At 38.6% G+C, this 12841-nt stretch overlaps 2 protein-coding genes across 2 annotated transcripts in view; one reads left to right on the forward strand and one right to left on the reverse strand.

Moving 5' to 3' along the window:
* The window catches only part of FAM131B (family with sequence similarity 131 member B), a 49573-nt gene extending 46904 nt beyond the window's left edge, over positions 1-2669 (forward strand). The window contains exon 10 of the transcript XR_015801251.1: positions 1154-2669. The gene's annotated coding sequence lies outside the window, so the exon portion shown is untranslated. The remainder of the gene's footprint in view (positions 1-1153) is intronic.
* Positions 1-12841, reverse strand: part of CLCN1 (chloride voltage-gated channel 1) — a 58378-nt gene that overhangs the window by 11712 nt on the left and 33825 nt on the right. Inside the window, exons 8-14 of the mRNA XM_088159107.1 lie at positions 11223-11348; positions 7742-7826; positions 5381-5482; positions 3518-3602; positions 2983-3132; positions 1494-1563; positions 83-193 (exon numbers count right to left, since the gene is read on the reverse strand). Of these exons, the coding sequence (XP_088015233.1) occupies positions 83-193; positions 1494-1563; positions 2983-3132; positions 3518-3602; positions 5381-5482; positions 7742-7826; positions 11223-11348 (729 nt within the window). The remainder of the gene's footprint in view (positions 1-82; positions 194-1493; positions 1564-2982; positions 3133-3517; positions 3603-5380; positions 5483-7741; positions 7827-11222; positions 11349-12841) is intronic.

Raw genomic sequence — 12841 nt, forward strand, 5'->3', positions numbered from 1 at the left:
ATATAGAAACAGTATGTCATGTCAACCAGGAAAATTACAGCAGTGGGACCAGGTGAGGAAAAAGGAAGACATGGAGGCTCACCAATGACAGCATACCCTCCAGGTAAGATTTGATAAAGAATGTCATCAAAGAGGATCCCGTTGGGGAAAAGCGATGCCATGATTTCCCCAATGAGACGTCCAAATGCAGCACCTGAAAAATATCACTGACAGTTATCTATGGAATGAACATTTAAGGAACATCCAGTCTGTGCTGTGCAGCTGTGCTGGGCAATCACTTGGGTGTTTTCTAACAGAAACGAAGCCAAAAGTTACATTAAAATGACACTGGGAACTAAAGAGTAGTTCTCAGTTACAAAATACAGAAGTTAAGACTCCAAGAGGAAAAAAGGGTACTAAGATTGGTAAATACAGTTGACCCCTCGTTCATTCATTTGGGCACACCAGGCACAGGAGTAGCTGTGATTCCCAGGCTGGAGGACATATTTTCAGACTGTACAATGTCAGTCCAGATCACAGTGGATGCCCTTTAGACTCTCATTCTGTGATTGTCTAAACAGTAGAATCACAGTTTACAGAAAAGTATTTGTGGGAAGGGACTTTTGGAGATCTTGTTCTGACCCCTGCTCAGACAAGGGCTAATCTCAGAGTGAGATGGAGTCACCCACGTGACTCCAAGTCACAAGTCTGCAAGGATCTCTTGGATTGGTGGGCACAAAATAGCACAGTGTTCCAGAATTGTATCCAAATTGGTGAATGCCTGGAAACAAACAATTTCTTTGCATTGCTGTCTAGGTCTTTTCCTAATACAGCCTTGATGTTGGTTAGCCTTCATCACTGCAAGGGCATGGTACTGCCTCATGTTCAGTTGCTGCCTGCCTGAACTCAGAGGTTCTTGGAGCATGGTATTTCATTTGAGACTTGTGGGTACTTAATGCTGAACATCATGAGCTTGTGTAGTTCAGTCTAACACAGCCTCTCTTTCTGAACATTAGCATCATATTATTATTTTTTTTTTTTGTTATTGGTATTAAAACCAGTTAAAAGTCAATAAACTTTTTATGTTATCACATTTCAGTCAGAAGAAAGGAGTAAGTGGTATATTGCATTTCAGGTACTAGTTTTGAGGTTATCTTTTCTGTCTGGCTTTCAGGGGTGAAAGGAGCAACTACTATTAATTGCAGGATGGAAGTTTCTCTGTAAGTGAAAAGGCACAGAGATTAGAAGGCCATGTCTCAGCATGTTTCTCCAGGTGTGGTTTTCCTTATGTAAAAGGGTAAGGATTACCTACTTGGCATCTGGTTTCAGGGGGTTGAGGAAATGTCAAAACCAGAGACCCAGAGAGTGGTCTATGGGCTGCAAATCAGGTTGTCTTAGGCATCAAGTCATGACTCCTCATATACCAGATGAACCCTGCTGGGTGTGTAGGCAGTGTCTCTCCTATTCTCTCCACCTGTCAGATGAATATGCTGCAAAACAAAATTGAAACTCACCTAATACGAAAACAGGCATGAAGCCTCCACAGGGGATTGGCATCGTGGTGGCAATAACAGCCATGCAGAACTAGAACAGAGGCAGAGGGTGCAGTTGTTATTGAGCAGCAGTAGCATTTCCTGCTGCCCCACTCTGTGCCCAGCCTGGCAACAGAGGCCAGAAAGCTGCTGAGATGTAGTACTGCTAACCAAGCTCTGTCTTTGCAGTACCAAACCTGGCCAAATACAGCTGAAAACTGACTATACTGCAGTGGAGAGTCAGGCCAGGCCTTTGCCCAGAGTCAAAATAGCAGTTTCTTGTTTACGTGGTCTACCACAATGCTGACTAGATCTAGAAGAAAATCAAGAGCAGTTTTCTAGTGAGTAGAGAAAGCCTTTAGTTAGTAGGACAGTGCCAATGAATCTTGTGGCTGAGTGTACAGCTCTTCCAAAGGCAAACAGGTGGACTCAGGACAGACACACCCTGTAGTTCACTCATCTTTTCCACTCCTCTTTTCTTCAAGTAAACAAGACCTTTTCTGCTTGGTACACTGTAATAAGAATTATCACAGAAGGAAAACCCTTAACTACCTGTCCGAAATTTGATAGAGTGTTTTACTTTAGGTGGAAACAGTCATCCAGTCATTGATAGCTGTTCTTGATCTACTGAAATTTCAACTGACATTGCAAGGTGGCCTCAGCTCTTCTACCCCTTTGCAATAAGTAAATAATAAAAGAATTAGCACCTATTCTATGATATTTTTATCTTTTTATATTTGTATATATACACACACATATATATATTAGGAAAATCTTCTTCTTGCTACTTTTATTTTGAACATTGGAATATGATGTTTTCTTCTTTCAAATGTCTTTTTTTTTCTCTGTCCTGTGTCAATTACGTGGGATCAGAAGCTGAACAGTTGCAACTTCCACAGACTGTGTCAGCTCAGAATTTTTAATCTGCTGTTGCTTTCTGAGAAGTGAGCAAAAAACAGTTCCCAGCTTCATTTCTCCATCAAGTTTTGATGGACTGCTAACAAATCCTTGAGCCTCACACAGCTATGGATTGTGCTTGCATATTCCTATTTGTCTCATATCTGAAGCCAGGAATATCAAAGACACTGTATGAGACTTCATTTAGATCAAACATAAATTATCTGAGAGCTTTTTAGTCAAGTATTGATTTTTGTGGAACTTAGAACTTTTTCCTGATTTTGTCTTCCCCACCAGCTACTATACAGTGGATACCAAAGGTCATTCAGCAGGATGCATGAGGAGGATGACCTAGGGAGCAGAAAAAGGCCACTAAATTAAAGAGACCATTCCCTAATAATTTTGGTCATTTAAAGTGGACAAACATCACATCCAAAGATGTAGGAATCCATTGCAGCTCTAGTGCTTCATTCAATACCCAGCAATTCCTCATTGGCACTTCTTAAACTGCTTTAGAAAAGGGAAGAACATTCAGTCTGAGTGGAGAAGGGTGATGGTGAGCTGGGCTTCCTACCTTCACGAGGAAGAAGAGCAGGATGATGACGAAGACACTGACTTTAGGATGGATCCAGGCAGCAGATTTCCCCAGGATCTGGGTGTCCCCAGAGTGTTTGATCCAGGTATAATTATCAAAGAGAGTGCTGATGGCTTCCCGTGGCATCAACTAAACAGCAAAAAAACCAGGTATGAGTCATGAGATTAGATGGAGTAAATATTCTATCTCTGTTATAAGGAAGTGGAGGAGATTTTTACTGTGGTGATTCATAACTACAACATTTAATTAACATTTTTAATCTTCAGAAAGAGACAGAACTTTACTCAAACAGATGAAAAGACAACTACTTTTACACATGGTAACATCTTCCTTATTATTTGATAGAAGAGTGGACCTTTTTCAAGTTTTCTATGAAGGAGGTAGCAGAGATCATACAGTGCCTCCTCAGTCCAAACTCCTCCCTTTTCCCTGACACAAGGTTATTGGGGCAGAGGATAAGGAGATAACGTTCCCAAGAACCAGACAGTATTGGTAATACACTTTCCTGTCTCACCTCTCCTGCCATGAACTGCCCAAATCCATGAGGAAATGTCACAGACGCTATACAGAAGGTTATAACCGCAGGGTATATCAGTCGGCTGGAAAGAAAGAAAGTTATTACAATGTGACCTCACATTCTGCTCTTGTAGCACCATCACTTCAAGGCTATTTCTGTGAAGCCTCTCTGTATCCATTGCTTTGGAGTGCTGTCACCAGCAGTTTAATGCCCTGCTTCTCTGATCATCATAATTCATAGAGTTCACCTGTCAGCAAAACCCTTTTTCCCATCAGAATTAATATCATAGGAGGGATGGAGGAAGGGTGGGATGTACAACACACACAAGCTTGAACATTTGGAGGAATGTGTGTTTGCAGTGATGTGTTGACCTATTGTCAAAAGCCACTGCTTTTCTCATTTGTCCTGATTATGACAGTCTTGCTTCTTCACTCCCCATGCAATGTATCCTGTCCTAGTGGATTTAAATGTAGGGGTTTCTCATACATTTCTGCAGGCACCCCCTGGTGCATTAATTCTTGTGGAGAAAACTGCTTCTCCTTCCACTGAATTGCTGACTGTCCCAGTTTAGGGGAAGGTGTCCTTGGTAGCCAGTGGGGTCTAGCAGTGCCAGGCCAGTGGGACACAGCAGGAGAGAGGCTGAAGCCATCTTCTGTGTCCAGTCCCAGGGTGGGTGAGGGGTAAACTGTGATGCTTCACAAGCACTGAGACAACATCAGCCTAAACTGCTTCCAATGCTGGACTAATCTTGTCATGTGTCCCTTGGCAAGTTACTGTTTCCTACAGGAAGCGTTGGCTGAGATTCAGGAAGACAAAATATAACCTTTAATTTGTTTCAGTCTAAGGACCTAAAAAATTCTGAGGAATCAGTAAAAGTAGATTCCCACTTTTCAGGCTTTGCTCTACTTCTCTATTAACTTGATTTGATCGCCCTGCTGCTGCTTGTGGGTAAGGCTACATGATGAAGAAAGACAATTTTTCTTCCACATAAGAAAGTAAGTTAATTTGAACTTCTGTTTATCTAGTGGTTTTCTTCTGGTCAGGCCTGCAACTTGATAAGAAATAAAGTCCTCCATCCATCTCAACTTCAAAAATTCTCATAGTATCAGATTTTTTCTGTAAAGAGACTGAAGACATTTACAGCTAGCCACCATTTCTTGTTCGTTATAAACTTTGGAGGTTAGGACTCTAATAGAGAGGAGAAAACAGTATCTTCGAGTGTCCTGTAAAAACTTTATTGTCAAGACTTTTATTTTATTTTGCATTTCTCTTCCATGCTGCATTTCATGCCATTTGGTTACTATCAGTTTCAGCTTTTGGTTCACAAGAATGGAGCACATTCCTTACATTTTGGATAACATTGTGATTAAAATACAAATATATATTTTAAAAATGTGGTTAGATTTCAGCAGTATTTAATTTTCCTGAAATATAAATAATGTTGAAAATTTCACTGATCTTAAAAAACCCAAACCAACCATAAACAGCATGATTCTAAGCATGATCATTGATTTTAAGCATGATCATTGACTTTCTAATTAAAAGATATTTTCTATCCAATGAATAGTTTGATCTATCCTCTTATCAAATATTATCCTCTTAACAAATATTGCAGAGTCTCCTTTCCAAATCAAGAAGCTATTTGAAACTATGGGGGATGATCAAAAAGAAAATCCAGTGCAGGAAAAATTCTCTTGATGATTGCAGAGATCTTGCTCTCATATAGGAGCAGTTTCTCATATATTTACTATCTAACACGTGAAATAAGTCTACTGTCTTCCAAAAAGCATTTGCTACTCTCCAAGACCAGTAGGGTGTAAGAATCTGGTCCCTAAAGAGAGTATCTTCACAAGCACTCACTGTTTGGTGAGAAACTGGCTCAGAGCTTTATGACGTCGGATGCCCAGGACCACTTGGCGATTGAGATAAACAAAAAAGGCTCCAAGGAATCCAGAACATATGCTAAAATGGAGAAAAAAAAATACAATCATAACAAACAACAGATAATACACAAACCACCAACCAAGAAAATGTGTTTAAGTGGTTTAATCTTCAGCTGCTCATGAAGTCTTTTGATTGTCACCTACAGGGTTACTCCTACAGCAGCTCATTTGAAAATATTGACTCCCTGATGAATAGGGAGAAATTATTTTGGACCTCTTTGTCATACACACTACCATTTTTCCAATTTTCTCTTGCTGAGAGGGGAAAATCTATAAAATAATCTATAAAAAGAGACTGACAGTTCTCAGTGGGGCCTTGTGAAGAGCAACCAGGCAAAGACCAGTATTGTCAGAATTTAAATATCAGGCTGGAACAGAAAATAGTAAAAATGAAGGGAGTTTTAGGTCTGATTCATTAAAATTATATGCCTACAACAATTACTAATAGAAATAGGAACTCTTGTGCCTAAAGCAAAGGATCATCTCTGTGATCCTAATCACTTAGGCTTATGCTCTTGATCTTAATAAAGAAGGAAAAAAAGTGTAGTTGTTTAAGAATTGGTGTGATCCTTAGGCTCTGTAGCTTAATGAGACTTGGATAAATAGGGCCTAATACTCAAACATGAAAAAAAAAAAAGGAAGAGTGAAAAAAAACTGCATTTAGGATTGGTAAGGGTAAGCCTTATTTTACGTGGCAGGTAATTAACCCACATAATTCTGAGGATAAACACTTAATATTTTCATTTTATTAATTTCTAAAATTAATGAACTTTAGCTTTATTATATGCCATGCATGCACTGATTAGAACAGTGTTTAAAACAGACCAGTCCCTTAGGCAATATAAGCCTAAAGACTGCACAGTCAACTGAATTGCTCTATAATACTTTATATTAAAATATAGATCTCTCCACTCATGTCTATTGATTTATCAATAAACTGGAAGTGCTCTTTCTGTATAGTTTATGCAAATTAACATTTGCTGACACAGAAAAACAAGATCTACCCATTGATAGTGCTTGTCCTACCTGAAAGTAAAGAAATAGGTAGAAAGAGAGTTCAATTTTGAGACTTAATGTTAAGAGAATTTGGAGCATTCCAAGTTGGTATCAGGACTTTATCCAAGACTATCCAAGCCTTTGGGGTTGTTTTTTATTTTAAAGACACACTGGACACCCAGGCATTTAAAAGCATTTTGCAGTTGTCATATATTCCTTTCCTAGCCCATGTGCAATGCTGAAAAAAGACAGCTCTGTCAACTCTGTCCAAAACATAGTGACAAGAAGTTATGCATTCTAACAACCAGCTGTAAAATCACAAGGATTACATTTTTCCTTGCTAATCTAAACCAATAGATTTCCTCCAAGTTCATTAGGCAAGTCTGTTTAAAGGGATGAACAAAGTGAATACATGTTACTAGCAAAAGCTCCTGTGTATTCACAGATTTTTCAATATATCTGATGTCTTCAAAAAACCCCACTTGATTTCATATTCATTTCATTAGTAGGAGGGCAGCCTACTAAAATAGGCTGGAAAACCTCAAATATATTGCTGGTCTTGGACGGAGGTCTTGCAACAGAATATGTTCACAACACCAGCATAGGCATTTGTTCCTACAGTGTATGCCTTTTGTTACTATTCTGCAGTGATTTCTCTGGAGCCTCCATCAAGCTCTAGCCAGAGATGTTTCCCCACAGTAATTCAAAACTCATCTTTTTTCTACTATTTCCCAATTTTAATTTTTCTTAAGTTCATTCTTTCATTTCCTCTAAATTAACCATTATTCTCACTGAATCCAATTATGGTTGGTTACCCTTGTCACCATGTCAGGTATACCAACCTCTTTCAAAAAGGATAATCAGTCTGAGCTTGTGAAAAGGAAACTTCAGGTTAAACCTTTTATTTCATCTTTGTCATGTGAAAAGGCCATACTTGTTGGATCAGTTCATTTGGGGATAATGTCAAAATAGTTAAAGGGCCATTCAGTAAATCTATTCCCAGAACTTTGACCAAGTTAGACTTACTTTTTTTTTTTCTTACCTCCAAGATTAATTTCTGAAAAAGATATCTGGAAAGGAAATAACAATAATACCTATATTCTTTCCTTAGCCATTGTGACACATGGGCACCATTTCTGAAGGAAGAATTCCAATAAGTGGAAACTTTATTTGCAACAACCAAAGTGACTAAAAGTGACGTATGTAACTTTTTGGCAGAATTCCTAACACAGATCATATTATAACCTTTATAGAGCAAGGTGTCAGTTTCCTGGGAACTTACCCTATTATAGCAAATGCTGGCAGCTCTTGCAGATCAAAGGGGAAATCCATACGGAAGTTTGTTCTGAACAGGGCTGTGATGGTAACTGTGAGAGGCGAAAGACAGAGGAGGAAAGAAAATGATGAGGTGAGAAGTTAATGCAATAAAAGCTAGAGTTATGGACAAGGAAACTGGTTTATACATGCTCCTGTGTGGTTTCCTGACATTATATACATTATTACAGATTGGCAGATTGCTCTGATTTAGTAGCTTCTATTTTTGCGCACTTGCAACCCTAGGACTTTAGATGGTCTAGGTTTGCTTTCAGAGAATGTATGCATTATTTTTAGCTGCAATCCCTGATTTTTTGAAGGGTTTTCTTTCCTTTCTTGTCTTCTACCATCCATTCACTATTAAAAAAAGCTCTTCCTGATATCCTTACTGACCGAAAGGTCTGTTTGCTGAGGCAGGCAGTGCTGCATATCTGAAGAAGCTGTATCACTTCTCGCAGTTGTGATTGTCTTCTAGAAACAAAACTCAGGTCTTCACTGAAGGTACAGTTTCAAAATTTTTGACTGGTACCAAAACAATGAAGGGCTTAGAAATAAGAGATGGAAAAGATCAGTTAAGCCCCATCTTCTCCAGCTCACCCCTCCTGGTAGTGCTGCTTTGTTACAATGAAATGCTGAAACTTGAGCTGCTTTTGTCCGGAGGTGTGTTTTTCTGTTGAAACAGTAAGCATCTGTATGCAAACAGGTGAAGGATAAATTAGCAATTTAATACAGAGTGGAAGTGCAGCTGAATGGGGATGGATATAAATCCCAGCTTGACCTGGATGAAGGAATTATTTGTTCAATGACAAAATAAAAGAAGCAGTGAAAATCTAGCATATGAAAGTAACAGGAAGCATTAAGTACTTGTTATTTGGTCAGACAGACCTAGGTTTAGAGTAATAATTTAATGAGGTCGCAGTGTGTTACATTACCTAAGATAGCTAAGCTTAAAACTGCATTCTACTATCCAAATTGGGAAGATCTTGCTCCCCGTCTCTTCCCCCTGTTCCTTCCCTCTCGGCTGTACTATTGTTCTCCTCTCCCGTTGGGCCCACTCTTACACATTACACCCTTCTCTGAGTTCCTTTGCTTCATTAAAACCTGCCAGAAAATCTATCTGTTCTTTCCCTGGATTACTCCTCTGCCAGGGAAGTGTGTTGAATTGAGGAGAACAACAAACACAGAGATGGCACCAGGGAGGGTTAGAATAATAGTCAGGGATGGAAGATGGTGTCCTCTTTCTTGTTAGATCAGCCAAGAAAGGGATCATCCCAGTTCAGTTTTAGGAAACAGATAGTCCAATCCACTTCATGATAGAGCATTAAAAAGTATAGTGAACTCATTTTCAATGAGTTTTGCTACAGGGTGGCAAGGATGACCAGAGGAAAGGAAAACAGTCACAGCATTTAGCCTGGGTCTCTCTTGGTTCTGTCTCTACTGCCACAGGACAGAAAAAGATTTCCACAGAGAGATTCATCCCACCAGTCTACATCCTCTTTCCTGAGTGACTAAGCCATCCTGAAGCTGAATGTCTAAGCTCTTTTCTTTCCATCGGCTACAAACTGTACTAGTTTCAAGTACCTGTCCAATTCTTACAAAATTAGAAATAAAAAGGAATGGGAAAGTAGTTATTGTGAGTCTACTTTAAAATAGATTTGAACTTTAAGATAACACTGAGCCATGTGTAGAAGGAACCAGAAGGAGCAGGAAGAAGGCAAGACATGAAATCCTATGGCAAATACGATGAAAGTCTGGGATGTGGTAAAACAGAAATCCTGCAAATTACAGAACTCCAGCCTTCCATGACTGGCAAAGAGGGCCTCAAGCTGCAGCAGCCAACCAGAGTGGATGGCAAATAGCCAGATGTTATTTGGAAAGTACAGATAATGGTGTGTGTAAAGCCAGCTAACAAAGCCATGAGTATCAAGAAGCCAGCAAAGATTCTGTGGGTATAAGAAATGAAAGAATTTTGGTGAGGTGCTACACAGCTTATTTGCATCTGTCATTCTGATGTGATCACTTCCCTACCTGCTTCTGCCTGGTAGCAGGCATTATAGAAAAACCTTGCATGAACAGAGACTGAAAAGACCGGGTGTGTAACTTCTGAGGGGAAAAAAATGAGCAAGAAAAGACATGAAAGACAAGTAGAGCAGACAGGACAAAAGATCATAAAATAATGAATGACTTAGCTAGATAGAAATTCCTAGTTCCTTAATGTAAGGACAAGGAGAGTGACAACACAAATAAAATACAGAACTGTGAAAAGGAACAATTTTTCATAGCCAGTTGGATCATGGAACTTTTTAACCTAGACAGTCAATGAAGAAGTTAAGGAGCCATTAATATGGGTATTAAAGCTGTCTGGATGATTTTGAAGTAGGCAAAGGAGTCAGGATGTTTCAGGATTAAGGTAATTTCTAGTGATTTGAAATTAAACTAATTTCTGATGATTTCTAGTGATTGGAGAGACCAACAAGGGAGTCAGAAAAGACAAAGTAAAGGTCAGGAAATTATCTCCTCTCTGTCTTTGCATTTCTTATATTTTTCTCTGGAAAGAACAGAAAGATATGGGTTTGGGGTTTTTTGTGACAGACCCAATGGTTAAATACTCCTCACTTTTAGGCAGTGCTACACAAAGAAAGATGTAGGCACTTTCTACATTCAGGTAGAAAGTGTAGTAATTTTCTATATTCCAGAGAATATTCAAACTCCAAAAAAATCCAGCCCTCTGAAGTCAAGAGAGACATGTTATAGCATTTTAAAATAAGTTAACTGCCTATATGGAGCTCAATAAAATAGATATAATTGTAAGAATAAAAGATAGAGGTATTATAAGGAAGAAGTATACATAGAAATGGCAGCCTTCTGCACCAAAACTATTCCCACAGTGACTGAGATGCTCTCCTGAACAAGCCTGGCTTGTGCAATTTCTATCTGCAACAAATGTCACTCTCATGCTTTTCAGTTACCTGAGGTACTTTATTTTTTCAGGACCTTCAGTCAGATCCTACCAATCCTGTACTCTCCGAATCATTTAATCATCTCAAATTTCTTGATTATCTGTTTTTAGTCAAGAGATGACCAAAGAAGGCCATGAGTTTTCCAGCAAGGATTACATCCTCTGTGATGGGATATCTCTGTGTTTGCAGCCTGGACGCTATTCTGAGTAGAGGCAAAAAAATCCCACCACAGGGGAACTTTTGTTCGCCGAGGACTCATATTCTGTCATTTATCAGTTAGATACATCCCAGCTCTCCTAGGAATGGGTTAGGCTAGACAACTGACAAGACAACGTTTCCCTTTCTCCCTCCTACTGTGCTGCTGAAAGTCATGTGTTGTGGCAGAAGTTTCAAACAGCATAAAAACAATGTGTTTTTGAGAAAGATGGAAAAGAATGCATTAACAGAGCAACCTTTGTACAAAGAGAGCAGGAATGGCTCTTGGCTTACCTGCATCCTTGTTCCAGACAGCAAGGACTCGGAACACGAAGGCACTAAAGGTAGCTGCAAAGAAGCCTCTCCAATAATTGCGCACAGCAAAGTAGGTGGAGGTGACCTCGATGCTGAAAAGAACCCCTAGAAAGAGTTGGAAAGGGAGCAAGGTTAAAATAATAAGTGTAATGGTAGAAGCATGAGAGAGGATCCTAAACAGCCTCCTAGAGCAGTGGTCTCCACACTTCTTTGATCATACACCCCTACCAATAAAAGATTTTTGAGCATGTACCCTTCCCCCATATGTGTATTTATTTAAAAATAATACGCATGTACTACTGTACTAAAATATCGTGTACAATATCAAACATGCACAAAATAGAAATTAAGGATAAGATAAAGACGAAATAAACGTAATTTTAAAAATAGTTTGTTTTATTTATTAATGGAACAAAAAAATTGTTCTCACTAATACAGTAATATTATTTATTTTTTAAAATCTGGGTTTAATGCTTCGTGATACAGGGATTCAAAGGTATGGTGCTATGTTTAATCATTTTGATACTTGGTCTAAAAAGAATATCTCACAAAGACACGTTGATCCAAATGCAAGAAATGTATCATTGGCTGTGCTGGCTAAATTATGATACTATTTTCTCAATCCCACCCACCACCTATGTGTAGGTTTTTGTTAAAATTTGGATAGTAAATTTTCATCCTCCCTGATGTCAATCAGTTGTTCTTGCAAAATAATAAGAAGATGTTGAATTTTTATATTTTTAACAAGCGGGTTCAAAACCCACTGAAAATCATAATCTTGAAGATTTTTAAAAAGGTAGAAATTTCTGTTTTCAAGTTTTTTGTGTATATATATAATGAGAGGTTTTGCAGCTAAGACACTTAGATTGTATTTGGCAACAGATTCACAAAACCTCCACAAGTTTCTTTTGAAAAGAAGTTTCTTACCCACCGTTAGAACATCACTTTCACCTTGAAGTACATCAAGTATGTTTTCTTTTTCAAAAAATAACTGTTAGGTAGCAATCTACTGACAGACACTTGTCATCACAGGAAAAATCAGCAAATTCAGAACACTTGTTTTTTTGTAAAAGATAAAGGTGCAACTGGACTTTAAATTCTATTCTTTAAAGTTGCTATCAGATAACCAACAAATGCCTGTAGGATTTCATCCATCTCGTTATGAAGTATTGTGAAGATTCTACTCTTTCAGGGTCTTGTTTTTATGAAATGAACCACATCAACAACATCCTGTAGCACTTTGTGCATGTCTGGCTCCCATTTCTATGCTGCAATGGCTCATCTGTGAACACTGCAGTGCATGAATTCCAGGTGTAGTGATGTCTTACCCCCCCCATTCTTTTCTTATTCTGCTCCACCAGTTGTTACACTTGAAGACCTCTTCCATAAAACGTTTTTTTATTAAAGAAGTAATTTACTGTTGAGAATAGAGCTTCAGTGGTAGAGCTTCCTTTCAGTGTCTCACCGAGAGAAGTTCTGCATTTCACTACCAAAACAGAATCTGGAAAATACCATCATCTGAAGCATTTTAGAAACATCTGTACTCTAATCCAGATGCACAGGAAACCTCTCCTACTGTGTAATTTGTACAGACTCTT

This window comes from Sturnus vulgaris, chromosome 2 (genome assembly GCF_052056855.1).
Source record: "Sturnus vulgaris isolate bStuVul1 chromosome 2, bStuVul1.hap1, whole genome shotgun sequence".
Lineage (NCBI taxonomy): Eukaryota > Metazoa > Chordata > Aves > Passeriformes > Sturnidae > Sturnus > Sturnus vulgaris.